The sequence below is a fragment of the Lonchura striata genome, chromosome 5 (genome assembly GCF_046129695.1).
Source record: "Lonchura striata isolate bLonStr1 chromosome 5, bLonStr1.mat, whole genome shotgun sequence".
Taxonomy (NCBI): domain Eukaryota; kingdom Metazoa; phylum Chordata; class Aves; order Passeriformes; family Estrildidae; genus Lonchura; species Lonchura striata.
This window is the reverse complement of record NC_134607.1, coordinates 15,414,762-15,442,747: the sequence shown is the minus strand read 5'-3', so window position 1 is coordinate 15,442,747 and position 27,986 is coordinate 15,414,762. Positions and strand designations below refer to the sequence as shown.

The 27,986-nt window shown below is 45.3% G+C and overlaps 1 protein-coding gene across 3 annotated transcripts; it reads right to left on the bottom strand.

Annotated features, from left to right (window-relative positions):
• Positions 1-1,183: 1,183 nt before the first annotated feature.
• LOC110482628 (uncharacterized) lies at positions 1,184-25,461 on the bottom strand. 3 transcript variants are annotated; one of them, XM_021552025.1, is made up of 19 exons: positions 25,418-25,461; positions 23,705-23,808; positions 23,204-23,318; positions 21,680-21,854; positions 20,919-21,030; positions 19,837-19,943; positions 18,917-19,043; positions 18,249-18,369; positions 17,890-17,975; positions 16,632-16,756; positions 15,403-15,462; positions 11,909-11,975; positions 10,706-10,800; positions 8,956-9,084; positions 7,381-7,495; positions 6,461-6,598; positions 5,643-5,809; positions 5,129-5,217; positions 1,184-2,173 (listed from the first exon to the last, which is right to left on the bottom strand). In XM_021552025.1, exons 2-19 carry the CDS (start codon positions 23,787-23,789, stop codon positions 1,978-1,980), a joined length of 2,109 nt encoding a protein of 702 aa, XP_021407700.1. In that variant the 5' UTR covers positions 23,790-23,808; positions 25,418-25,461; the 3' UTR covers positions 1,184-1,977. The 3 variants fall into 3 exon arrangements, with proteins under 3 accessions (XP_021407700.1, XP_021407702.1, XP_021407701.1); XM_021552027.1 differs by having other exon boundaries at positions 23,724-23,808; positions 25,418-25,435; XM_021552026.1 differs by lacking the exon at positions 25,418-25,461 and adding an exon at positions 24,541-24,767.
• Between the last annotated feature and the right edge of the window lie 2,525 nt (positions 25,462-27,986).

The following is a 27,986-nucleotide window of genomic DNA, read 5'->3' as shown; positions in this document are numbered from 1 at the left end:
CATGTTCAGCTTGTCCTGCTCCTGCTGTCCTGTCTGATCCCAACTGGTACCCCGCTCACCCTGCAACCCCCAGCGCAAACCCTCTCCCTCTCTGTGCCTACCGTGTCGCTGTTGAACTTCCCGTGGTCCTTCAGTCTAGCCTCACTATCCTGCTGTGGGAGGGCTGCAGTGGGAGCCTCCAGGGCTTGCCAGGGGCAACCTGCTCCCCACTGCCCAGGAGAGCTTTGGCCATAGCCTTGCTGAGGTACCCTGAGCTGGGGTGTGCCTCTCTCATCACTTTCCATGCACTGGCCAGAGGGTGGCTCCTCTCTGAGTCCTGCCCAGGTAGCTTGTCCCCTCCATCTCCAAGTGGCCAAGGGGTTTCTTCAGGGAACTCAGCCGCTGCCTGCCTCTCCAGGTTGCTGGCCTGGCTCCCCAGATGGTGCTGGGGCTGAGCAGAGCAGCACCAGGAGGAGAGTGGTGACTGCCAGTGCCTGGACATCCATCCTCAGGTCCTGCCTTTGCTCAGGATCCTTCTGCCTGGACAAGGCTGTTGCAGTCAGTAGCAGAAGTGGAAGCTGCTTTTTTCCCCTGACTCTGGATCCAGCCAAAGTGATTTTTATAGTGCAGGGACATACCTTGGGGGCACAGCCCTCCTCCCCCGCCCTGCTGTGTCCCACCTCACAGTTTGTGAGCAAACCCAGCTGCTCATGTGGGCCCCAATCCCCCTCCCTTGTGTTCCCAACCATCCCAGCACCCTTCTGCCACAGCCACCCTGTCCCTGCTCACATGGGTGTGTGCCATCTGAGCACAGAATCTTTCAGCTGAACCACAGTTGCAACCAAGGTTTCAGTAAAGGAAAGCTGATGGTAGATGTTGTGTGTCTGATGGAAAGGTGTGGGCTCAGAGAGGAGGAGTTGCTAAGAGCCTGGTGGAAGCAGCCTCAGGTGGGAGAAAGGCACCCAGTTAATGCCTCTATCAATTGCAGTGGGAGCTCACTGGTTAAATGGCAGAGCCCACCCAGGAGAGTGATGTTAGAGCTGTCCTGATCAAGCTTTGGTTGATCTCAGTGCTGTGTCAGACACCAGGGAGCTGCTCCTCAGCCAAGGGGTCTGACCATGGTCTCTAGATGAAACAGAGGGTGAGTCTGTACTCCAGGTTTACTATCAGTCAGTTTAGGAACCAGCTAGCACCGAGACCCAACTCTACTAGAAATCAGTTTTAATGAGTTTCAGTGGTCACTGATCTGTTGGCACCCGCAGTTGCATCCTGTGCACATTACATGCTTAGAGAGAGCAGGTGACTTTTCCTCATGGCTTCCATGGGAGATGCCTTGGCTCCCTCTGATCTCTTTTGCTTCAGACTTGACACTCAGGACTTAAGAAGGAGGAAGGAAGCCCCAAGTTCAGAGGAAGGCATGTGGAACAAGGGGCTATCATCTTTTAAAGGCCACCAGCTGGTCCCTGGTCACTCTTCTTTACTTTGTCTTGCCTACTTTCTCCAGGGGCATTGGGACTTCAGAGCAAGAAGGTGTGGTGTGTGCTGGCTGGCTTGGGAAGATGAATAAGATTATCCTACAGTGCCATGTTCCTGCCAGTTGCACCCTGCCATCGGCTGTGATCCGTGGGATAGGAAAGAGTAAGTGGCAAGAACAGATGTTGCTGCTGGGCCCAGCTGAAGAGACATGGTCCTGAAGATCCAGGAGTCAATGACAGAGGAACTACTGTGATAATGGACAACAGTGACACAAGGTGGAGGAAGAGAAAATTCCCTCAATAGAAAATCTAGAAGGCCTGGAGGTCAGAAGACCAGGAGGTCTGAAATGCTAGAAATCAGCTTTTCATTCCACAGAAGTTCCCTGGGTAGGGATTTCCTTTCTTGAGGGTTTACTCAGGAGCAAAGCAGATAAATGTTCTCAAAGTTCAAAACACAGTCCAGTTCCTGAAAATAGGATCGTTGCAAGTGTGATGAGGGGATAGATGAGAAAGCCACAGTGATCTAGTCCATCTTCCACACCTTTGCCTCTGGCCAGCTCCTGCTCCTGACTTGCTCCTGGCTGACACTGGAAGTGCTGATTTCTGGGGAAATGGGCTCATAGGAACGAAGAGACAAGCTGGCAGCCAGCAGACCCATTCGGACACATGTGCCTGTGTCATGTTTAGCAAGCATCCCTGCAAGGATTCCTGCCATTAAGCTGTGGAGGGAAAAGAAAGGTGGGTTTGAACAAGGGGAGAAGAGCTTTGGACCCAGGAATGTGGCTGTTCATTTGTAAGAGCTTTCATTTGGACCCCAACCAGAACTTACAGCAGCAGAATATGTCACACAGGAAGGCTGAGGTTACAATGAATGGGTTTTGCTTTTTCTGTATCCATTTTAGAGTACCTAGTAGAGTAATTTATTTGCATTTTTTATTCTTCTCATCTGAGAAGTTGAGGTACTTCCTCTTGTACCATGTTTTCTATTCTCCTCAGATTTCCAGGTGAGGCAGGGGAAAACAAAGGAGCCTAAGAAGGGAAGAATCTAATTTTCCCCAGCTCTGTAGTTATTTTGTCACTTATCTGCTCTTTGTTGGTGCCTCATTATGTTCTCATTATATTGGTGCCTTCTCTTCCCAAAGGGTTGGATAGGGTGGGAGATAAAGTTTCTGTATCTATGTGAGAGGGACAACAGGCACAGCTGGAAAAAGAAACCCAAAGCTGAAATTACACTTTAAAGTCAGATTTTTGGGAAATATTTGCTATGGTTTCTCATTTGAGATTTCCCAGTAAAAGTGATGTAAGTGCAATGTTTGGGGCAGATTGGGAGCAACTACTCCATTCACAGCAACTACTGAAAAAATGTTCAGAAGCTAGGAGAGACAAAGGAGAAGGGAAAAGGAATGGAGAAGACAATCACGTTTTAGAGGAAGAAGCAAGGACAGAAAAGTGTGATGGCAGGGAGGATTAATAAGCACATCTATGGGAATGGTAAAAGGAGCCCTTATTTTGCACTCCATCTAATTACATCAACATCTTTTTATCCATAACAAAGGCACTGAAGATTATGACTTCTACAAAGTGTCCAGTCTCTCAACAGCTCCAGGAGTTGAGTGTAAATATTTGGGGGAGCATCCCCTAGCAATGCCATAGGTGGGCATGTGGTGTTAGGTTGTCATGGCAGCCAGGGGCAAGGAGCAGACAGGCACTGCACACATGCTCAGCTCATGGGCAGATCTCTGGAGCTGCAGAAGAGCCATAGGGTGGAGGGGAGGCATGAAGTGCCCTGGGTCACTGTTTCTAGATTGCATTGTCCCCTGACCAGTACTTCTAAAGTGTGAAGGTTCACAGGGGCTAAGCTGGGAAAGTGTTACATTTTAGATATTAGGAAAAAAATTCTTTACAATGAGAACGGTGAAACATGAACAGTTTACCCAGAGAGGTGTTGGATGACCCATTCCTGGCTGGATGGGACTCTGAGCAACCTGATCAACCTGCAGATGTCCCTGGTTATTGCAGAAGGATTCAAAGTAGATGACCAGTAAAGGTCCCTTCCAACCCAAACCATTCTGTGTTTCTACAATAGTCCTTTGAAAGTGCCACCAAGCTGGGCTTGGGACACATAACCAGTTTATATGCTGTGGAGTTGGCTTGTATGGCATTGCAGTGTCCTAGCATTTCCAGTCTGTTTTGGCACTCTTACTTTCTAGAACAGGGATTTCCAGAGTTCAGGAGAGCAGTTGGGGTTATTAAGAAAAACCCTGGATGAAAATTCCCCCATGTGGCTTTGGGGACTCTGGGGAGAGGAATTACCAGACCAATGTTACTTCAGGAATGGGATCAGGAATAGGCCCCAAGCTTTCAGATAAGTTTGTAAGGAAAAACAAGCTTCCAGGTTCGCTAGTGTAACTCAGTGGAGGTGGTTGGCAGTGGTGCATTTTATCTCACCTTTGATCTTCCCTTGAATTTTAAAATGGGAAAGAAACCCCTAAAAAAGACATTTCATTTAATTAACCTCTAGGAAAAAACCTTGTCCTGCAGTAAGCAGTATTTTTGTTTCGAGCAGATGGTGCAGAGGGGAGGCTGTGTCCCTGGAGGGGCTGGCTGGGGTCACCTGCCTGAGGTAATGAGCAAAGCTGAGCTTTCCTTAGGTCAGGCTGACCCCATGACACTCCCCATTCCTCTGCTGTTATTACACCTATTGCTTCAAACAACCATTTGGTCTTTGTTGGAGAAGACCAGCTTGCAGTTGAGTCAGCTCACTTCAGAGGTGATCTGGGACACAAACAGCATGTCCTGGTGTTAAGCGGGCTCAACAGCTTGGCAAAAAGTTATTGATTGATTTTAAGTAAAATATTGAGGAGTCTCTATGTTTAAAAAAATCCAAAACCACAAAAAACCTTCTCATTCTGGACACTGATCAGAGAAAAAAGTGTTGCCATGTTGAGTTATTGCTAGGTAAGAGTAGAAAGGGAAAAAGGAAATATCTGTCACATAAGGACTTTTGGTCTAGCCCAAGACAATGAAAGGACAGAATCAATTATTGCAACATATAAAGAAAGAAGAAAAAAACAACCTGACTGCTACATATGGTTTGTCAAGTTAACAAGAAGCATAATAAAATATTACTCTGACAGACTGAGAATTGATCACTGGGGCTAGGAATAATAGCTGTCATTTCCCACTTCTATGTATGGCGTTGTGTGAACAGCTAGGCCAATTATACAGCAGACTCTTTTGAAGCAAGAGTTTCAAAATTGCCAGAGGCAAATGCAGAACCTGATGAAATGCTTTTACAGGGCCATTTTAGCTCTTGAGTGGCAGTTCCACTTCCATTGGAGAAGTATGGAAGTAAGGCAGTTAGTAAGACAGCTTTGATGTAAGGTGGTTTACTTTGCTTTTAGCAACTCAACCCGGAGTAATTCAGAATTCTTAGATTGCCAGGAAAGGCTTGGATCTTGAAGAAAAGCAAAACTAATAATGACAAGCCTGGCTTCCAAGATGCTTCAGGGTACATTTTTAGCAAGCTTTGCAAGGAATCACTGTAACCAGCCCTGGTCTTATCCTTAGTGTCTCTCCCTCAAGCAGCAGTTGCTTTTCCAGTGGAATTTCAAACTAATCCGATTAAGGCCCTTTCACATGCAGCTGGAGAGGACAAAGCAGCGAGGATATACCTGTCACCAGCTCCTGAGACGTTGACTATCTCCTCCCTGCTGATGGGGATGGCGGGGTAGTGGGCAGCACAGAGCCTGGCAGCAGCAGCCTGTGGGGGGGAGGGAAGGGAAGTTAGTGGGAATTGCCCAAGCTGGTAAGGCCTGATGCACCTGATGCCAGCTCTGCAGGGATGGCAAAAAAAGAAAAGGCTGAAAAAAAGGCAATAATCTTTTTTTTGCACTTTGATCATTTAAATGAAGCTTCCTGCAAATGAAGCTCGCACTCATGAATATTCACATAAGCACATTTAATTCTAGCTGACTTTAAATACTGCTGCTAGGAGCCAGCAGTACAGGGACAGACAACTTGATTTTCTTTCAGAGCTGTGTATTCCACCCTCTCAAACACATACATTTTCCAGCAGTGATGCCATGTTTCCCAGGACTGCTGCCATGACACCAGAAATAGCAACAGTGCCATATGGTCCAAGAAGGAAGCAATTGAGAGCTCAGAGTTAGTTTTCCATGCCCTTACCTGCTGGTGAGCTCCTGGATAAAGGGAGATGCTCCCACCCAGGCTCTTGCCGCACAAGAGGACGCCGTGAGCGCCGAGGGTCACCACCACACAGTGCAGATGGGCCAGCAAAGGGCAGGCCAGGGCCACTGCAACCTGGATAACATCCTCCAACCTGGACGGCAGCTCTTCAGAGAGAGGGGAGGGAAAAATGTGCTCTAACTGTAAAGGTCCTCAACCAGCCTGTCTGTGGGCTGACAGCCTATTTATGGGCACTTCTACTATTTATGGGCACTTCTGAAATGTAGTTGGTAAATTTTTTTTTCTTTATATTATGGGAAACATGGAATTCTCCAGAGTTAGACTTCCACACTGTACTTCTATGCTGAGGAACCCAATTCTTAAGGGACTAAGCATAGAGATCAAAAAGGTGTCTTGAAACATGGCTTCCTTGTTTCAATGCTGTTGGATTTCCATCTGCATTTGGGGCGTGTCATTTCTGCAAAGGGCGGCACTGCTGGAACAGGTGCCCTCTGAACACCATGATTCAGGGACATGTTGACAAACCAGACATTACTCCTGTTTAGGTGATGAAGTGAGGCAAATGGGACCTCTGGTTTTGGCCAAGGAGCCAGCCCAGGCCTACTGTGATCTCTGATGGGTCATCAGTCCATACAGCCCAGAGAGAGATGGCAGTAAGGGGCAAGATACCATGAGCACTTATGAATCCCCACTATGTTATAACCCAATTTGCCTGTATTAGAGGCTGAAGCAGAAAATGCTCTTCTCCAGGATCTAGGTTATCTAAAAGTCTGACTGACCCTTTAAGTATTCAATACCTGCTGGCAGAGGGTTCCTGAGGGTCCGATTTATTGCTCTCAGCTCTTGCAGGTTGGGGGAAATGTATGTGAGTGCTTTCCAGCTGTCTGAGAGAAATGGCTTAGAGGCCTTGTTCTCATCTGTTGGCTCATAGCACACTTCAAAACAACAATGCAATTGGTTAGTTAATTAATTAATTAGTGGTTTATCCCTGTGTCAGAGCAGGATGCAATGTAGAACACTTAGCATAATCTGCACAACTAGAGTTACACCTTTAAATTATGAGGCACTTAAATATTATTTCCCCCAAATTTGGGACAAGGTCTCCCAAGGTTTCCTTCTCAGTGTCCAGCAATGAGACAGCTGCTTCTGGCTCTGGATGATATAACCAGACACCAGTATTGTTCCTCCAGTTAGCTGGTTTAGGAGCCTCTGCCAGGTTTTTAGATCACTGTGTCCTTCTTTGGGATTTGCTTTAAAAAGGAAGGTGTAACTCTAAAGGTTTAGGAAGCCTTGTGAAAAGTCTCCAGCATACCAGTGGAGGGGAGCACTTATTTTATGGGAATGGAAGAGAATTCCTCTCAAAAGATGCTTTAGTGCTTTTTCTGAGAAGCAAACTATATTGCTGTTCAGACTGGCAGAAGTGCTCAAATTGCCACTCACATTGAGATTAAAAGGCTCAGAGAGCAGCATTCCCTGGCCTTCTGGCAGTGCTCAAGGGCTTTACCAACTATGCCTCAGGAAATGTGGTTCAGCTGCAGAAAGAGGAAAACTGCAGAGAAATCCAAAATGTTTTTCACATCTGAAGCAGAGTGGCAGAGTACAGAAAGACGTGCTGAATAACCTGGCATGTCAGACAGTAAGTGGATATCTCCAGGAAGCAGCAGGGATGTGCCTGGACTCTCTTGGCACACATGCTGTGAGGGCAAGTTCTCCTTACCTGCTAGCTGGTGCTCTCTAGCTAGTTGGCAGATGTACTGAATAGTGGAGAGAGGCACATTTCCATCAATGCAAACAAGTGGGGCTTGACACAGGTTCTCCTTGAACTGGAAAACCTAGTTAAAATCCAGGACACACAGGAAAGACAGCCTGAGTCATTGCAGGAGGACAAAATAATTGCTACTCAGACTTCATGTAGGATTTTGACTTGTATTCCAGCCTTTAGGTGCAGGCATGAACCTAAAAGAGTGATTCCCTAAAGAAAATGGATTTTTCCATTTACCTCATCTCCTCCCCTTCTCCTTCCCCTGCTCCTGCCATTAGGAGCTGGACTCAACTGGGGTAGGGCCCCTCCAGCAGAGAAAGAAAATTGATGGTCCTCACTGGACCACTACAGGGAAATGGAATGCTGCTGTTGAATGCAACTCTAGGATTCCCTGGGCCATGCCTGGCTTGACTCCACCTTTGCTTGCAGTCCGTGCCATTTGGATGTCCTCTCTGCACAGTGTCTCCTAAGACAGGCTGTTCATCAGTGTTTGACTCCTGGATCCCACAGGGATGGACTACAGCTGAGCAGTGGAGTAGAGAGCTGCTGTTCTCTCCTTTGGCTCACTGAGGTTGCACAACCACTTGCTGGGATGCCAGGCCAGTGCTATGGGCACTCGAGCAGCATCTCCCCATGTCTCTGCCAGCCCTGGTGGGAAGAAGGGCTGCCAAAATGCACTTTACAGCACAAGACTGGTTCAGAATTTCCACTGATCACAGCTGCTTGTTAAAGCTCAGAAGAAATAATCCCTCATGTAATGTTTTTTTTTTTTTCCGTGACAAGGCTTTGGGGAAGAAGGGTGGGGATGGAAGTGGGAGTAAAACCAGATTTTTCCCTAGGAAGGCTCCACGTCATGGAGATGCCACTGGTGAGTAAATTGCACTGAACTTCCATGTTGCTGTCAGTCATGAAAGCAGAAGCTTGTGTTCTGTCAATAAAAGGCTGAGCAGAAAAGGAGGGTGAAGTGATAGGGCTTTCACTGAATCACTCTTTAAACACTGCTGTCATTATGCTTCCCTGATGTTTTTGAATGTTTGGATGTGCTGAGCAACAGTTTCTGTTGATACAACTCAGCATGTAGAAACAACAGGGATGGAAGGGAGGGGATGGAACAGGAAAATTTGCTTTAACCAGTGTTCTGTCCACTTTTTTTTTCTGCTTTTCCCTAAAGGAAGAAATATAGGTTAGGGTTATAATCAGGTTGATTTCTTGCTGGCTTTAAGATGCAAAATTATAAGTCAACTTGGACAAGTTAATGAAGAGGATTCTGGCCTACATATCATGGATGATGGTAGTGGTGATATTTATAAACAGAAACAGATAGAAACTCCACCTGGGTCAGCAGTAATAGAGGGCTCTGGTGGCTTGTTATGCTTCTGTGCCAGTGGCCAGTGTCCAGGGTTAACCTCAGCATCTCCCATGCCCTCTGCACACCCATTCCCTCCTGGTACAAATGTCACCAGTGGCCTTTTGTCACAGCCCACACTCTTTCTCACAAGAAAAAGCTCATATATCTGAGGGAGTGCATACATATTGCTCTGTTATCCGGTGGTGGATGTCCATGTCTCCCAAGCCAACGCTGAGCTCCCCAGCACTGGTGACCACAGCACAGTAAGTGGCTGTGCTCCTCCCCTCCAGCTGAAGGACACCGCTCATGTCCTGAAACAGAGAGGACAGTAACACACTGAGCACATTCCTCTTCTCTACCACACTCAGCTCAATCATTTGTGCCCACCTGGTCTCCCTTGGGAGCTCACTGCTCTCCCTTGGGATAAGCAGCCTGTCAAGGATATCTCAGTCTAGACAATGCTGGCACATGGCTATTTGTTAATACTTGCAATGCAACAAATGCTGCAGGTTCAAGCAATCCTTTAGTAAATGAGTGGCAGGTCTCTGCCATGCAGTTCCATGGGTTGTGTTTTTGTGTTTCCTGTAACAGAAGAGTGGTCTGCAGCCCTGCCTGCTCCAGTCACCCGTTCTCACAGCTTGTGTGGGATGGCATCTCTTGGTGGCACTCTGCAGACAGCAGTGACTTGTGTTGGCCACCTCACTGACTGCCCAGCCTGATTCTGAGCACACCCTGGAGCTGTTTCTACAGCACTGGGGCAGAGAGCTGTGGGGTGTCCTTCCTTTGTGGCTCCTGGGAACCATCTGCTTAGGGAACACAGGGCATCTCTTGGAAAGACCATGTGGATGGAGAAATGTACCTATCTCAGGAACTGACAGGGAAGCTGGAGTTTTTAGGGAAAGGTTCCTCTCCAGCACTGGTGGGAATGTACTTTGTTACAGGCAAGGATTGCTTGGTGCCTGGCCAGCAAGTCCACCTCCCCTGGGAGACTGCTCACATGGATGGCACAAACTGCTGTGTAGAGAAAAGATTATAGGCCAGCCATGGTGAAGCCTTTACAACCCAAAATAGAGTTCATGTTCTCATTTCTTCATTTGCCAAGTTGCTCAGGTAGCCACAACCAAGGCCCCATGGACTCTGTTTGGATCCCAGGATCATGAGGGCACTAATAATAGTCAGTGACCCTGACCAGCCTCACCTGGGGGCTGCACTCACACCCTGCCTTGCCTTCAGTCCTGCCTTTTCTCCATGGAGTTGCCTGATGGCCTAGGTTAGAGCTGCTCTCCTGTCTTTTTTTTTTGTTGTTGTTGTTGTTTTTTTTTTTTTTTTGGTTTGGTTTGGTTTGGTTTTTTTTGCTGTCTGCTGGGGTGGTGATATTCTGCCTTGCTCTCCTGAGAGCTCCTGCTGCTCCAGCTCCCTGACCTGTGGAGAAGCTGCTGCTGAAGTCAAGTATTCCCCTATGCACAGGTAAGTGGTGTATGCAGCTCTGGAGAGGATCCTGTCTTCTGAGCTGGGGAAGTGTCCAACCTGCAATTTCTGTTCCACATTTTCTCTGTCTTGGGCTTTAACTAGACCAGGTTGGTTTTGGCAATGCTTTGTGTGTCCTTGAGTTCAAGGTTTGCATATTTCTTGCTATGCTTAGCCTTCACTAGAATTGTACATGGTTCCTCCTGATTTACCTCTACCTCATCCAAGCACCACTTTCTGGAGCTGAATTCAGAGCCCATGGTTCAGACTCCAAAACACACCTAACCTGTGTTTTAGGGGTGGTTCATTGCCTTCCAATTGTCTGTAGCTAAAGAAGCATTGAATTATTCCTACTCTTAGCCTGATGGAAGGTGGTTCTGATGTCTGCCATGGTTGGGAAGAATTTTCCCTCTGTGTGATGTCATATCTTCCAAGATTCTGAGGTGCTACTTCTGTGACACATACCATGTGGTGGCAGTAGTGCAGGACAGACTCTAAATGCTCATCCTTTCCCACGGCTGATAAAAGGAGAGGAGCTTGTCCAAGACGGCTTAAGCAGTCTAAAAAGCAAATGGAAACAAAAGCTGTTAACAAATCCACCAGAGTCCTGTGAGCACAGTGACAGCTGGTGCAGCATGGGTGTCTCTAGGAAAGCCCTCTTCTGAAAAACTTAATGCTCATCAGTCCTTGCCTAGAAGGATGTTCAAGATGAAATTGAGCTGTAGCTGCTGCAAATGACTGCTTAGGGCTGAGCGAGGTATCCTACAGAGAGCTGAACCAGCACCCTGAAATTTAGGATTATCTGGAACATCTGGGAGTGGAGGAAAAGAGAGGGAAGCAAATTCTGCTTTTTTCTGGCATGTGGGTTTTCCCACGCTGTTTCTGAGCACAGCGTTTTCTGGTGCTGGCCCACTCACCATGATATCTTACTAGAACCACTGAATCTGAATGTATTAATGGGAAACCTTTCCTCCTCTCCTTTCAAGTTATCACACATTGTACCTTTGTGGGTGGCGTGGGTATTTTGGGGGATTTTTTCCACTCAAGCTTCTTCATTAGTGATCTGAAGTGACAGTAGATATATGTTAGGAGACTGGGAAATGTCTAAAAGCTGGAATAATCCTAATATATTTTTGTAACTGTTAACTTCAGTACAAGAATATTGGTCTGCTGCTGCTTGTGGTGGAGCCACAGGTACTGTGTGCTCCTTTCCCATGGACAGGACTGTAAACTTTCTTCTTCTACAGTAACTCCTGTACCCCCAGTTCCTTTTGTCCATGGCATGAGGTTTATCAGTTTGGAACTGTGATTATTCCTTTCAACTTCTTGCTCTAAGCATACTTCTATTGTGTCTATATCCTGGCATGAATTAAATATGAGGCTGCTCAGTAGTCATTGGAGATACTGACGCTTATTTACTTTGATTCAGGGTTACTGCACCGTGTGCTAGTTAACGTCATATTTGCGGACCTTCCTTTTCCTGATCTCAACTCCCTCCACTCTTATTTCTTGGAAAGGGCTCTGCCTTTTCCAGGCAGTCTGCCCACTAGTATATTGCCTAATGTGTCCCAAATCTTGTCAACATTGACTCCCTCCTGCTGTTGAAGGAATACCAAAGGACAGATCACAGCTGGCATGCACCCACAGGCGAACCCAAGCACCAGGCACCTGCCAGGTTCCTTCCAACACCGCCAAATGTTCGTCTCACTCTTCCAGCATTTGTTTGCCCACCACCCTGGAAGAAAGAACAGTTAATTGGCAAAACTGGGAGGGCTGCTTGGCATAGTTGCTACGTCTCCATTGTCATCTGAAGTTGATACTGCTGAAACATAGGTCAGCAATCAGACGGAGCAGAGAGCACCCAGCGCACAGGCTTCCCAAACATCTCCCTCATTAAAAATACCCTTCTTTTCCACATGTTTGGCTACCAAATTCTTTTCTCTTGTCTCTGCCTTCCACTTCGCTGCCCATCTCCTTTCTGTCACAGACAAATTGTCAGAACACAGGCAGTCGCTCACCCATCTCATTCTAATTCTGCCAGAAAAATTGCTTCAGTTAGTGGTCAGATCAATTTGGGCTTCATCTGGTTATCAAATGGTTTTAGAGCTCTTGTTTCACAAAATCCTGAAAACTATTTTCCATCTTTGAAGACAGCTTGCCACTGGTAGTCCTAATGCCTCTATGCAGAAGCTCCTGGCCCAGTCCCTCTGCCCAGGTACACAAGAACAGCCTTGAACGTAACATTTTCCTTGCTTGTAAATACCACTATCTATTCTAACCAAGAACATGTCTTGCCATCTGACTGTAAGGAATATTCTGCTCCCAACAATCCCTGTGCTTGGGTATTCTCAACATTCATTCTGAAGCTCCCCAAGGATTCTTCTTCCCCTGCGTGAAGCTGCACATCTGTTCTTTGCACACAGGGCTTTCTCCTGCATCCAGCAGTGTGAGAGGCTGCTCTCCCATCTAAATATGATTTTTATTTCTCTCATCTGATCTTCAGGCTCTTTTTTTAGCTCTTCGTCTCCCCATTTCTGTAGTCTGTAAGATCTGGTGCTAATTTTTGATATCTTGGCTTTTCTGTCTGGCAGCTCTCCAAGCCCTAGGCTGTTCAGGCCACCTGAGCAGAACTGCCTCTACGTAAGCAACCAACTGATGGCCTTTGTTCATCTTTGCACTGCTTGTTACTCCTCATCAAATGCAAATGTCACTCCTTGTCAAACACCCCTCCCTTGCCTTTGCTTGAGCTCCCTGGGAATTGCCACTGGTACTGTTGGGATTGAGTATTTTCCATCTGCAACTGTATCTTGTCGAGAGTTGCAGATTTCAAAAGCAAAGTGAGTCTGGCTATTTTCATTCTGAAGTTCATTCTCTGTAATATAGGCAGGCAAGGGGAAAAAAACCCAGACCTTAGCACCCAAAACTGCAAGGCAAGGGTGCTTTCTTAAGCAAGTCAAACAACATGGCTTTGAACACTGGCCCCTATTTCAGTCTTTAAAGAGGATGCTAGCTGCCATCAGCAATAAGCACAAACTGTGGTTTATGTAATTCCATTATCTGTGTTTTAAAACGGATGCCTGCAGGAATAGTGAAAATATTCATTAGCCCCCTTTGCTGCCTGGCATGCTGATCCTCTCTTTTAGTCCCCCATACACCACAGAGGCAGAGCCTCTGGGTGTCTTTTTTATTCCAAGCCTTGCCCTAAGAGCAGATGTAGCAGCCTCCTGCTCAGCGATCCAGCTGTGGGTGATCTCTCCTGTCATAGAACCCCACCAAAAAAAATTAAGATGCTACATCTCTTTTTAGAGTAGCAGGTGGGTACAGTGAGAGAGAAACCAGCAGCTGGCTTTTAAAGAAAAATAAATGAGTGGTTCTCTTCATACCTTGCCAACTCGGTTGTAACTCTGAGTGGTATTCAAATATCTCTTCTTGGGTTTGTGTGGGGCTGGCCCAGATTAAAGAATTTAGGTGAAAATGGGCTTGCTAAAAGTGATCTGAAATGAGGCTGTGTTGATGCTTTCTGGCAAAGTATCAGAGAATTTAGATAGTCTCTGGAACCTTCTTCCATGTCTTAAAAGATTTGAATTCTTAATGTGAAAATGAGACTCTGCTCAACTTCTGGGTATCCTGAGAGAATGATAACCATAATAGTTTTTCCAGCAACTCTCTCTGAGCAAAATTGTTCATCCTTCTCAGTAGATCAGATAGTTACTTATTAAGCATTTAGCTTCCGGGCAGCCTTGAAAGCCATGTGGGAATTACAACCAGGTCAGAATACAGCTGCTTTCCTGCTGAGACAGCACGAAGAGGGAGTGGTACCCACTGCTCTGCAACAAATCCAGCAGGCCTAAACATGGGATCTGCTGGGTGTGGAGCCCTTTGAAAAAAATCTGTCTTTAAAAAGCCAAAACAGCGATATTGAGAGGGGCTTTTCCTCTGTGCCTAACCACAGTAACTTTCAGCAGGAGCCTTCTGGCTGGCAGTTCCAAAATCCAAGACTTGGCACTTGGGTACCAGCCTCGATGCACCATGAGCTCCAGGGCTCGCTGAAGGCAGAAGGGCAGCTAACACCTCACTTTTTTATGCAACATTAAAAGCCCCCTTTTCCCCTTGTCAACTGTTCCCAGCAGGACCTACACTGGTCCTTGGCCCCCTCACCATGCTATAGGTAGTCCAGAAATCTGCACTCATGTCTGACATGCCAAGAAGTGTCTAGCCTTCCTTGGACACAGCTCAGCTCCTTGTAGTGATGGCCAAATGTGGGCTGTGTATGGCATTGGTTACATCACAGCTGAAGCAGCGGAACTTCTGCTTTTGCAAGCTTTCATAACTGATGCCACAGTATATTTCACCCTTGACCATTATAATATTGTTTGGCCCCTACTATATTAAATAGCCAAATTCCTTACAGACAGCTTCCCCAGCACATTTTCCCTATCTGACTGAGAGGTCTTCATAGGCTGTCCCATCTGATGGCAGAAGCTTCCTGCCTTGCTATCATCAGAGTAATTTGAGACACCAAAGAATTTTTGAGCAAGTTTTCCCACCTCAATCTGCAGTACTTGGTAAAGCTTGATAAAAATTGTATAGGCCATGCAAATAGCGGTCATTTGCATGGGGGAGTCCCAGCTTTGGTCCGCTTTAGTTTGTTTGCTTCTTGTTCAACCCAAATTGAGACAAAGGGAGTCTGGTAACATTTAAAGTTCTATTTTTAAAGCCATCTTTGGTTTTTTTTTTCCTTTTTTTTTTTTTGCTGTTTTTTTTGTGTGTGTATAAGACTCAAATCCTTCATGAGTACTCTGCACAAAGACTCTTGCTCCTATTTGTGCTGGTTCCCATAGTTAAGACATCTCAGACAGCCAGAGATGGGTACCTGGGGGTTTCCCCACTGTGGGGAGGTTGTATGAATGTCCCATTGCTTTGTCCCTCTCTTGAGTGTCAGGGATGGTGATTTTCACCATGGGGACAGAGTAGGTTGCTATATATCATTCCATTATCCATCTAAACAACACACCAAGCGTGCAGCATTCCCAAGTGCGTGCATGCACACATGTAGACATCATACATGGATAACACCTTTCCCCCAATCCCTGTGGCTTGGTACTCCTGTAAAAGCAGCTGGAAATACATTGGTGCTGAGAAAACTGCTACAGATACAGTACCAGGATCTCAGGGTTCTGTGCCTTGGCTATAAAGTCAACGTTGATGCCGCCAATCACCACCTTTAAGAGGGAAGAAAGAGGTAAAAAGTGGTTGGAAGTACTTCAGGAAAAAGTTTCCAAATCTTCTTTGCTTTACCTAGTCACTTTTCTCACCCTCTTGAAAGCTCTCTTATTTACAGTGTAAGGGCCAGTGCTTATTTTGAACAGTTAGATGCAGGTTTGTACAATCCCAATTAAAAATTATCAAAATCTCTTCTCTTTGTTGCTTTCTGAATTATGCTTGCTGACAGCCAGCCCCAGTGTGGCAGGTGGGATGTTGCAGTGGACACACAGGGATACTGATGATTTCTCTGTGTGATATACCAGGCCTCAGAAACATTCAAGCACTGGTGTGTAAAAAAGCAAAGAAAATGGGAAAAAGTGGGCAGGAAAATGCAGTAATTTCTTGTAAGCTCCCAGGAGAAACTGCCATACCCAGTGACACAGGTCACTTCTTTTATTGTCCTACAAAGTCAGAATGAGCAGTTTAGCTCCACAAACAGGAAGTTTCCAGATTCTTTAGGGACATACAGATGCTTTTTCTCATCAAATGCTGGATTATTGCCTCTGGAGTCACTGCCCTCTTTTATGTTGACAAATTTTATTGCAAATGCATTTTAGAAAACTTTTCATGTCTCTAAAGACCACCTAAAATAGATTTCCTGCAAATCGCGTGGCACAGACAAAATCCAAGAGAGTGAGGAGTATTAGGGTTATAGTAGATCTTGTTTGGGATGTGCTGTAACTCTTGTGATTTTGTCAGTCATGACCAGGAGGCCAACAGAAAGAGCTATTTATGGCTCAGCAGCTCAAAATATCTCTCCCCACGCTCTTCCAGGTCTATTCCTGTAGTCACAAGTTCCCTGGTACTAAGAGCTATAGAGATGAAGCTGTACATAAGGGCTCGGTAAAAGGTGAAAAGGTGATGAAAGTTTTAATAGCCTTTATGGTCTAAGACTTAATGAGATTAGGCCACTGTCAGTGTCTATTCCTTGTAAATGTGGATAAGGGGAGGAGGAGAAGGCACTTACCTTTCAAGAATAACAAGGGAAACTAAAGGGAGATGTCTGAGAGCGTGAAGGAGAATGATTGGTCCCTGGCTGAGTAATCTTTTACTTTTGGGAACAGATATAAATTTGTCTTGTGCTGTCAGCAGAGAGGCACCACATGGAGGCCAGCAGATGACTCACTGGTTGGGGTGTGGTCATGTCCCTTCGCCCAGGCTGGCTCCCATTCCTTCTGGCTTTCTGTAGCTTGCTGAGGGCCACTGCAATGCAGCTGCCCACTCTGGCATTGTTCTGGATCAGTGCAAGGTCTGTTGAGCATTTATTTGAGGAAAATTAAAAATACCAGCAAGTCTTATCTGTTAGAAGCTTATGTAGGAACTGTTTAGAGGAAGAAAGTAGTAAATACATTCTGGGACTTGATAGGTTTGATCCCCCAATCCCCCATACCATAATCCTTTGGGAACAAGTATAGTGAGTTACAATGCTGCATGAAAACTCAGATTTTTCTTTCTGGTTTTCTTGGTTTTTTTGGGGTTTTTTTTGTTTGTTTGTTTTTGGGTTTTTTTGTTGGTTTTTTTTTTTAATTCACCTTCCTCCCCCAGTGTCCACAGAGAGGAAGACTGAGTTTGATATGAGGGGAATAGAAGCAAAGATTTCTCAGAGAAAAAAAAAGATGAAGTACTTAAATTACAGCAGAGACCCTAAAAACCTTAGAGGATCTTGGTCAGCTTTTCCAGAAGGAGATACCTACTGAGATTTTGCCAAGTCACTATAAGCAATTTTTTTAGCAAATTGCACCGGGAGCAGAGTATCAGAGTCTTTGAAAGCCCTACTTTGTGGCTGCATATAACTCTTATATCCGAAAATACCTTTACCATTCTGCCCTGATTGGTCAGTCTCCTAGAGGGCTGGCAGCAGAGCCTGGATGTGCATCTGGCTCTCCCACTGGTATCCCAGCCAGTACCTCTGCTTTCTCTTGGCTGTGCAGTAGGATTCCTGCTCACCCAGGGGTGTTTGTCCCCCAGGTCTCTCCTTCTCTGTACCCACAGGGAAGGCTGGATAAAGCAGTGTGATGTACAGCACAGCTAGGAAACCCAGGGACCTTCCAGTGTGCAACCCCAGCACAGACAACAGCATCCAGAGATTCCATCACAGAGCAGGCAAGATCCAGGGTCAGGTGAGAGGGATTTCTTTGGGCTGTGGACCAGCTGCCATCTGTGCTGCCCTCGAGTTTTTAATGTAAAAGGGGATGAAAGCAGTAAGGATGCTCCTGAAAAATCAGGATGCAGGTGCTAAACTCTTATCTGTTTGCAGATATGGAAGTGTTTGCTCCTTGCTAGACTGTCAATAAAGTGATGGTGTTTCCTACCAGGCATTATCAGAAGAGATAGGAAATAGACTGGAATACTTTCTTTTTTCCCCCCGTTTAGTAAGAGGATACTAGAGTCCAGCGATTTCCCATCAGTTAATTCTGTGAGCTTCTGTAACAAAAAGGGGGTCACTTCTTTGCCTCTGATTCCTTTGGACCTGCAAATATAAAGAAAATGCCCACAGATGAGCTGAAATGGCAGCAGAGGAGAAGCACTGTTGCCAGCAGATACTTTATCTCCATAACCACATATTGTAACAAGTCCTGTAAACAAGCTTTGGGTTAGATAAAGGTACAGTTGAAAATAAGTTGTGGGCTCACCCATGCCCAAGGTTAAGCTGTGCTACGGCTCCTGCAGCAGTGTCCCTGCATTTGTTTACTGCCCCAAGACCATGGGCTGAGCAAAGGCAAACGTTTAGGTTGCTTCTCACCTGGCTTGGCTGAGAGCTTGCTGGATGGCCTCTTCAATGGCCTGGCCCTCGGCAGCTCGCTCCTGGGGACAGGGCACTGCTATCAGCACCCCATTGCTCAGGCCCAGCCCCAGAGCACTGTCTGGGAGAGGATGGGAATATTGTTAGTGGCACTCCTTGGAGAAGTCAGGTGCTGAAGGAAAAGGACAGAGGAGAGTGGGCATGAGGTGTAGGAAGCCTCAGAGCTCAAGCTCCAGTTCTTATCCTGACCCAAGATCAGGATATTTTCCAGCTACCCAACCAATTCACATCTGCCTATTTCTTTTGAGTCTGTCTGCACAGTAAAAGGCTCTTTTTTTCTTTTTTAAACTGATTCCCCTTCTAAGGGCCCAGAAGCTGTTTTTGTCTACATGTTATTACATGCTGCCTCTACTTCACCAGGTGGAATAAAACATGAATGAGCATGCCAAGCTGGCTGCAGCTGGCTTCCAGTTTTACTTGCTGTAAAGGCTGGACTTCTCTGCTGCTGTATTTTCAAAGCACTTTTGATGCAGGAATGGGGGAGGCAGGATGGCACAGTTTTCCAGGGCAAATTCTTCTGTAGACTTAAAGAATGTGCCTCATCCAGGGTAATTTTTGTGTCCCTCCTTTCCAGGACCTTACATGGGCCTTTGCCATCTGAAACACACCAATGAGTTTAGCTGCCTCCTCTTCATCCTGGACATGGTATGGTGCTTGGAAGCCACTCTGACGTGAGAAGAAGGCTGGGAACTCTCTTGATTCTCCAAAGGCAGCCACGCACACACCCTGAGTCTCCTGCAGCAGTGAAGGTGAGACAAGCAGGTGATTGGTGGAGGGAAACTGAAGAATGGGACTTTTTCCTCCTATCCAGAAAGAAGCTGCCTTTCTTCGGCACAGGTCGTGGTTATTTTTGTACAGCCCATTCTGTTCTATCCTCTCACCAAGAGCCAGACATGGTAAGTGGCTAGATCAGATCTGGCTCACTGAGGCAGAGGAGGCACTGTGCATCCTTTGTGTTAGCTTGGGGCTGATCCAAAGCCATGCAGCTGTCATTGGCACCATCCTGAGTCCAAGATAACACCCTGGGATCTGAAGATGTGTCATTAACTGATAGGATATAAACGAGTTCTGCTTGTGATTGAGAAATATCAATGTTGGCTGTCATTTAAAGTGCTAGCCCTGCCAGCATGCCAAACATTAAAAGGTGATTGCTGCAAATCATCTGATTCCCTTTTTGATTCTGGTTTTATTTTAGTGCTTGATGGATCTAGCTTTCCTGGTCTGTCAGTTTCTGGGAGCATCATCCCCGAAAAGCAAATCTAATGACAAAGAAGAAGGACATGGATGGCACTATCTTTGACCTCAGTTGGAGCAGCTGCTGGAACAGCCCCTTGTACATGGATGGGTTTATGTTAGGGAGCAGCCAAGTGTTTGTACAGCCCCAGGTCTACAGAACTGTAAGTATGGCTTCACAACCTCTCAGTAGCAATTTCTGAAAATCTATGGCTTAGGACCCATCCCAGTGCCACTGGGTACTCTGTGCACAAAGAACCTTATCTGCTTTGACACCACAGCCCATGCTACCTACCAGATATTCCAGTGTCCTGCCAATATCAAGGATAGACTTGGCTCCTGCAGATACAACAGCCACCGGCGTTCGTCCGAGCTCTGTCAGGTCAGCACTCACATCCAGAGCTGCCAAGGGACAAGCAGCACTGAGTTGGTGATTGTGTTGTAATCCAAGCTGCTGAGCTCTGACCTCCTAAAAAGCCACATATACCCAGGATGCCACTGCCTGACTTTAAAACTGTTTAGATCCACAAGCAAATATTAAAGGTTTAAATCATGCCTTTAGGTGTTGAGATTGAAAGAGGTATTGACAAAAATAAGTCACATGGCTAAGGGCAGAGGTGCAGCCTTGTACTCTATCTTTTGGCTATTTGATCACACTGATAAAGAGCATGCAAAAATTTGGTAGAAAAGAAAGAAAAAGGTGTTGTATGGCAAGGGTGAAGTTCAAGACGATGCAATATCATTGAAGAAGATTTTGAGTTTGCCACTGACAATGCTTGCAAAAAAAAGAAAGTACCACAGGAGCTGATCTCAGGAGACTCCCTGGTCTGGAATTTATATCACATCTGAAAGGGATGGCATACAACAGGGCACTGCACTTGGGCTGTGCTGGAAATATATACAGCTGAGAAGAGAGAATGCACTTAAAAGCCACAAACTGTATAGCCAAGACCGGGCCATCTTCCAGAGAGGAGTACACACCTCTAACACAGAACACACTCTTTTGTGGCAAGGCTCTTCTCCTCAGCCGAGAGAGCTGATAACACTGTGCTTGGCAGCCAGTATCAGGTTATGCAGCTGTTACAAAAAGGCAGAGTTGCAGTCAGCTCCTTTTGCACCAAACAATATCAATATAATCCCGTGTAAGCAAAGGATAAAGAGAAACTTCTGCTGCCTTAACAACTGTCCAGGGCTCAAGAGGAATATTTGGAAGCTTCTGGAAAGGGGGCATCAGGGAGAAAGCTTGATCAAGAAGAATGTTAACTTTATTCCTCTGAACAGATAGTTACTGTAGGACAGGCTGGGGAAAAGGAAAAAGCAGGAATTGAATGAAACTGTAGCAACAGAGTGAAAAGTAGAATGCATTGATGTTCTTACTCTTCTCCCCATCCCGATGGACACCTCCTATGCCACCTGTCACAAACACAGGAATTCCTGCTTTGTGTGCCACGATCATTGTTCCAGACACGGTAGTGCCACCGGACAAGCCCTGTTGGGGAACAGCCAGTCACAGTCAGCACTCAGGGTGACATGGAGAAGCAGCTCCAGCTGTGGTCTGCCACACAGCAGTGTGAGCAGCTGAGCAGGGATATTCTAACACAAATACTCTTTTAGCCAAAAAGGCAGAGGAATTAACTTAGGAGCTGGACCCTCTAATCCCTGTGGGTCCCTTCCAGCTCAGAATATTCTGTGATTCTGTGAATCATCTGTCATCCCTGCTATATAAGCTGCTCTTGACCTGATAGCAGAGGCCTTTGTTGTCCAGGGTGTTCTGCAGGCAGCTAGTGGCACATTTATCCATCACTTTAAGCCTGGGATGGCTTAAGTGTCACATAGTTTACATGAGAGAATGTGCTATCGTGCCAATCTGAATATTCTTGGCCAAGCGCCTATGGCTTGCCAGCACAACCAGAATGACTTTTCAGAAGCCCTATTTAATGTATGTCATTCCCTTACTCTGATGTATTTTGAGTCTGGTTAGGGCCACTTTTGTACTTAGCAATAAGATACCACTTTCCATTATATTTTTGAGAGGTTTAAAAGCCAAGTGGCCTGAAGCTGGAGAGCACTATTCTGTTGCTAGAAAGGCAGCTATACTTTAGTAGGAAAGACCACACTAGAAAGTTTGCACACCATACCTGGCTGAGGACGAAAGGAAAATCTCTCCGAGACACTTTAACTGTATTTTTACTGCTTGCCAAGAACTCAAGTTCCTCATCTGTGAGTCCCACGTGGATTTGGCCCCTTAAAATACCCACAGTGGCTGGCACTGCTCCATTTGTTCTCACAATTTCTTCCACCTCTCTGGCCATGCTGAAGTAAGACAAACACAACAATAATCACAAAATTATGGATGGAAACAATCAGGAAAGAAAACTGTCATGTTTGATGGGCATCATTCATAGTTCTACAGTTCTTGTAATTTCAGCTACATACTGTTCTTGTATCTGCCTCATGGCAGAAATCTTTGCCCTTGAACTTGCAGAAGCGAAGAGATCCCACTTTCAAGGATGGCAATGTCCAAGCTCTGTGCTTCATTTTTAAGAAAAATTATTTGGTTTACAAGCAAATCTGGTTGTGCAATATACAACTGAAAATAGGGATCTTCTCAAAATAGGACTTTTCTGTATCTTTTTCCTGTTATTTCTCTGACATAATAGACCTTCACAGAAACCCCAGGTAGTTCAAGTCCTGCTCAAATCAACAGGATATATTTTTTAAAATACAGTCAGTGAGATATAGAGTAACAACAGCGCCAAAAAATCTGCTGTTTTAGGGTAATCCAGGGCTGCAGACTAAGCCAAAGTTTAGCAGATTTTGTACTTGATCATTCACACACTATCTTTTTTAGGACCAGCTTCTTCTTCCTTTCTGAGCTATCTGGACATATGCTTGGCAATCTTTAACTACTGAAAGTACCTCTTCCCCAAAATCAAGTTTTAGAGCTTCATTTTAAGAGAGAATGTCAGGCAGAATAATGGCCAGGTAAAAAGCAAGATGGAAAATCAATACCAAAACCTTTTTTTGCTTTCTGGTAGCAAGGATGGAGGGGAGAGTGCAATGATTTCTGGCACTGCAACTCGATGAAACACAAGTCTACTGAAAATTGATAAATAAAGAGTAGAGGTCAGGGGTTCCATGCAGGGTACAGAAGACAGTGAGAAGGAACCATGAGTTCTTACTGTAGCTGCTATGAGTGGGCTAAGGAACAGAATTCATTATTGTATTTCAATCCTTTTTGCATTACAAAAGATACAGGAAAAGAAACTGTAGAGAGTGTTCAGTGTCTGTACAAATGATGCAGCTGAAAAGGCTGATAGCTCTCTTTTAGAGCAGGTGGTGATATTATCTGCTGCTCTATTTTAAACTAAGCTAGAAATTTAAGGTGTTGGATAATGAGATAACTAAGCTCTCCATCTAGAAATTTAAGGTGTTGGATAAGAAGATAACTAAGCTCTCCGTATTTGTCCTTAAAAGTCCAAATTTGTCCTTAAAAGTCAATTGTTTTACACTTGAGCTCACAGCCTGAATGCCTAACAACCTGACATTTCCATTTGCTCTTGCAACAGCTCTGACTTGACCAAGAATACTGATAGCAATCCAGTAAGTTATGTGCTTCATTCTTACAACTTCACTGAATGAGGAACATTAAAATCCACCACCTCAAGTTGAGAGGATAGGCCATGCCATGTGTAATGATGGTGCTTTCCAAGGCTACAACGGGTCTCCCCTCCGCCAGAGCTTCCTGTACAGATGGGTGAATCCTGACATAACCACCTGGAGATAAACACAGAAGAGTGAGTTATTTGTGTGGGTATTTGCAGTAACTACTGAGCTGTTTTATAAAAAGCAAATTATCGTCATCACAACAAATTTATCCCCCTCTTCAGCTGTTCTTTGGGGGGAATTTACAAATAACTTTAAGAAGACTGGAGCTGTGTTTTATGTAAGTGAAATGTGTGCAAAATATCTCTACTGTTAATATGAAGTATAATCTTCATCACCATCACTGAATGATCCTCTGCCACCATTTTTGAGGTTGTATGGTTACTGTTATTCCACTTGAACATTACTGCGAACAAACTGAGCCCTGCAACAACGCCTAAAGATGGAAATATGTTTTAGAAGAGTGGGAGCACCAAGGAACCCAGTGCACTACTCACCATGCAGAAGTCTTCTCACCTGGGTGGCCCTGCGTGCCATGGAGGACACATGTCTTCCCATGCTGAAGGTTATCTTCCTAATCATCTTGTGTGTATGGATGATCCTGAGATAACAGAGGTCAGGTGAAAAGGAAAGCTATAATTTAGCAACGATGTGACCCTATGAAGCTAAACTTTGGAAGGTAGACAGCCCTTGCCTAAGAGATTGCCTGGAATCTCCTGGTGTTTTGGGCATGAGCCAGGGTGGCAAAACAAAATGTTAAGCTGCAGAAATGGAGTTGGAAAGATCACCTGACCCATTGTCAATGCTGGGCTGAAATCGTGGTGGAGCAGAGGAAAGAGTAACAAACTAGGGAGAATTCTGAAGCAGAAAACCTCTTAAATTCCAAAGTGACCTGCTCATGATAGATGTCAGGCCCACCCACTGCCACCTCCAACATGAAAGGTCACAAGGAGGAATCTACAAGGCAGAATAGTACTATAGGGATAGGAACCTGGTTTTTTTGCCGGTGTCTAGGAGAAAATAAACAGCTCAAAAAGGAGCTGAGAACTGACAAACTAGACTGGAACAGCAAGGAGGAGAGAGCAGCTTTCCCTAGAGCTTTATGCAGGCTCATGTTACATCATCCTTTTTAGCACTGTGCCTTGGAAGCAGAGTGGCAATTCAGCCCCAGCAACAAACTCCAGAACTCCTCTTGTCTCTTAGCAACTCCTTTTCACTCTAATTAAATTCATTCCCTAACAGAGAAAGAGGGGGAGAGAGCTGTAAATGTTAAGAGAGTGGTCTGGTCTGGGCCTCAGGGCAGTTTCACTCAATGCCTGGCTGCTTTACATACTTTCCTTGGGCTTTTGGCCACGTCCTTCCAGTCTCCCTGCTCCTCACCCCTTCACTTGGGAGGAAACGATCCTCTTCCTCAGTTCTTTGTGCCTATTGTTAATGCAGATGGCGAATTAATTAAAAAGCAGTACTGTGTTCATGTTACAGTTGGCAGAACATGGCTCTGCTCTCAGTACGGTGTGCGGCACTTCAGCTATACAGAAAATTCTTATACCCAGGGAGAGTGTATTTGCCAAAATCTAAAGACTTCAACTATACAGGACAGCTTGGGCTGTGCTATTTAAGAAATGTGGGACTGGATCAACTAGACACAATACACACCTGACTGAAACACTAAGATTTTCCACCTTCCAAATCCTTTTTGTGCTAAGCTCAGCAGCTTGAGCTGTTCACGGGTTCATGCAAATGTTCTGGTGTGGCTGTGTGTGTGCCTACACACCCCTCACTCCCTGGGACAAAGTCAGCTTCAGAATAAATTCATGAAGTCAACAGGGTTATGCCAGGCATCGGTTGAGCTGCTCGAGTTGTGCTTTGAATTTTAACAACTCCCCAAACTCAGAAGCACAACACCAAGGAGCACCCAAGCTGTACTGGCCAGTGGATAAAAACCAGCTGGTGACCACCTGAAACTCAACAGAGCTGAGCTGATATTCATGGGAAGCTTGGCCAACATCCAGCTTGAGCTGGCTCAAAGATTTTTGAAGCTTGGCAAGTTTTGCTGCAAGACCCATACAACCTTTGCACGAAGTAACTAAACTTTGCACATTCCTAGTGCACGTTTCAGGCAGCTGGAGCACGGACCTGCTCTCCTCCCGCCTCCCCGTGACCCACGCTGCATATCCGAGCTCATGGAGCAATGGCCTGGTGTCTCTTACCTTGGGTGTCTGTCTCATGGAGGGAGGCTGGGTGGTACTGGAGCGGTGCCTCGGAAGCCCTGGGAGGAGGCAGAGGAGGGGGTGTGCTGGCCAGAACTCCTAGCCAAGAGAATCTATTTATTATTAACCACAGGCACAGCTGAGCTCCACAACTGCTCCCTGCCCAGGGTGCAGGGGGCCGCTTCATGGCAGGGCCAGGAAAGCTTCTGTGATTATTTTTGTTTACGCAGAGCCAGATTTTCCCCTTGCTCTTTAAAAGACTTTTCTCATATTTCAGATTCCTATTAGATTTTTTTTTAAATTGGTGAATTCCTTGCTCGCTAAAACAATGCCTTTGCAGACTGAGCCCCTTTGTGTTTATTCCTAAAAAGCAGAGGAATCACATTCATGCCTTCCCCACAACTTTGCCAAATGCAGCTGTTAAAGCTCTTTCTTCCCAGGGTGAGAGCTCTACTCAGCTCTTGTCCTCTCCAGCAAGGAAGTCTGTAGGTCTAAAAACAGTTGTGGCCACGTTTTTTATTATGCAGATACCTGGCTACAGCCAGAACATGAGTTGAGCTCACAGCAAAAACTATCGTAATCTCCTCCTATAAAGACAATCAGTTCTAGCAGTTCAAGGGCAATTTTGAGCAAGGACTGTGAAATTAATGTTTGTCCCCTCCTAAAAAAAACACAATACTTTGATATCTAATGCACTGCTATTGTACATGTTTCAGTTTTATAATCTGCAGAAAATATCAGAGCTGAGATTTAGACAGCCATGAAGGAACTGATTTACAGGTTAAAAGGCAGACATGATTCTGTGCAGCTTCCATGCACAACATAAAACTAGCTGAAGTAATTACTAATGTATTGGCTGAAGTAATCAGTGTCAGGGAACTGACTTTACTGCAATCCATTAATCAGGAAATTGTAAAACGTAGGTTGTTAAAGCAGTATTTGCACTTTACACTCGTCCCTTTCAAAAGAAATTTCTTTCTACTTCTGTTTAACCCAGCAGTAACAAATTGTGTCTTACTTTCTACATCCTTCCAGTCTCTTCAACTAAACACATCCAAGGAAACTTCAAACAAAGATTTCTGAGTTACAAAGACAATCTGCCTCTGACTTCTACTACCCAGTCTGGAGAGAATTTAATTGTGAGAATGATGGATTGTATCCTCAGATACCATAAATGGATGCTGAAGATTTTGTGAACAATATATTTTTCCTGGGAGGATGGGGTAGCCAGATGTATTGGAAAGAAAATGTGTAGGTAAAATAACATTTTTTAAGAATACACACAAATTATGATGATGTAATTTTATTTTCTATTAAATCTACTTGGAAAGATTGCAGTATTGTAGTAATCTATCTGGACCATCATGTTTTTGACATACTCTCAGGCAAGATGGCTTAGTAACCAAGCTGGTCACTTTGTTTCCAGTTCTCAACATCATCTCAAGGTGAATTTATGCAGTGGGCACCCAAATCCAGCCTGTCGTATTAGGTAAGTCAGTGGTAAGGATGTTTTGCTTAATTTGTCATTTTTTTTCCTTAAATGCAATAGAAAATCAGCCTGATGGATTTTTAGCTCAGCTTTCCAACATGAACCTGTAGGTCTCTAAGACAAAATGGGGCACGTCAAACAGGTCTCTGAGGGCACTACTTCAGTCTTGTGCATATCCCAGCTCTGGAATTGCTCCCAGCAGGCTTTTGCAGTGTGATATATGGCTGACAATAGCGATGGTGGGGTTTGGAAGCAGCCATAGGGGACTGGCAGGAGAGAAAGCCCCGGAGAAGAGCTGGAGACAGGTTTGTGTGTTAAGTGTGGGGCAGTGTATAACTCACTCCCCTGCCTGCTGCAGTGTTAGCTGCCTTTGCAGTCCTGTCTGCCCCTGACCCAGAGCTTGCTGCTGCTATTTCCTCCTCTGGGCCTCAGAAGCAGCAGTTAATATTAAACAGGTTCCCGAGTAAAATGGGAGTGACTGGGAACAAAGAAATTGCCATGGCAGATTCCTACTGCTCCTTGGGAGCTGGGCCCTATGGCCACCCTGGCATTTTTATTTCTGAGTGATTCCTAGGGTTTCTCTCCCCTGAAACCTTTCTTCTCTCAGGGGTGTCACTGTCAGAGGCATTAAGGAAATGGGACACTCCACATTACTTTTGTCGCTCTGTCATGTCCACCATGGAACACTATTTCTCTTCCCCTGTGCACCTGATTTCTAAGAGTCTGTTTACAGTTGTTAGGCTGGGATTTGCTCATTGGTGTTTCTCTGTTTTTGAAGCTTGTTTCTAGGCTGCCAGTATTCAGGAGACCTCTTAGGGACATGAAGAATCATACAGAAGACATTTAACCAGTAACTTATTTTACCTTAGTGAGAACTGTGGTGCCTGGAACTGTCTTGTCAGGGCAACAATCTAATCAATATGAAGGTCTAAGTCACTCTTTAGTGACTTAACCTCTTTAACTGTCTTGACAGCCTCCTGCTTTCATCAGCAGATTTTCATGATTTCTAATGGATCCAAAATAACTTCCCAGATTATCTTAATGGCTTAAAAGTATTTTTTTTCCTAATGAGAAGTATTT

What these genes read in the sequence shown, in the direction of transcription:
- LOC110482628 (XM_021552025.1), bottom strand. Translation starts at nt 23,789, where the DNA reads ATGATTAGGAAGATAACCTTCAGCATGGGAAGACATGTGTCCTCCATG. An exon ending in CCATCGGGATGGGGAGAAGA is followed by an intron (nt 19,944 to 20,918) that starts GTAAGAACATCA and finishes GTCCCTTGGCAG; the next exon opens with CTCTGGATGTGAGTGCTGAC. An exon ending in ATCCAGGAGCTCACCAGCAG is followed by an intron (nt 5,218 to 5,642) that starts GTAAGGGCATGG and finishes TCCCCCCCACAG; the next exon opens with GCTGCTGCTGCCAGGCTCTG.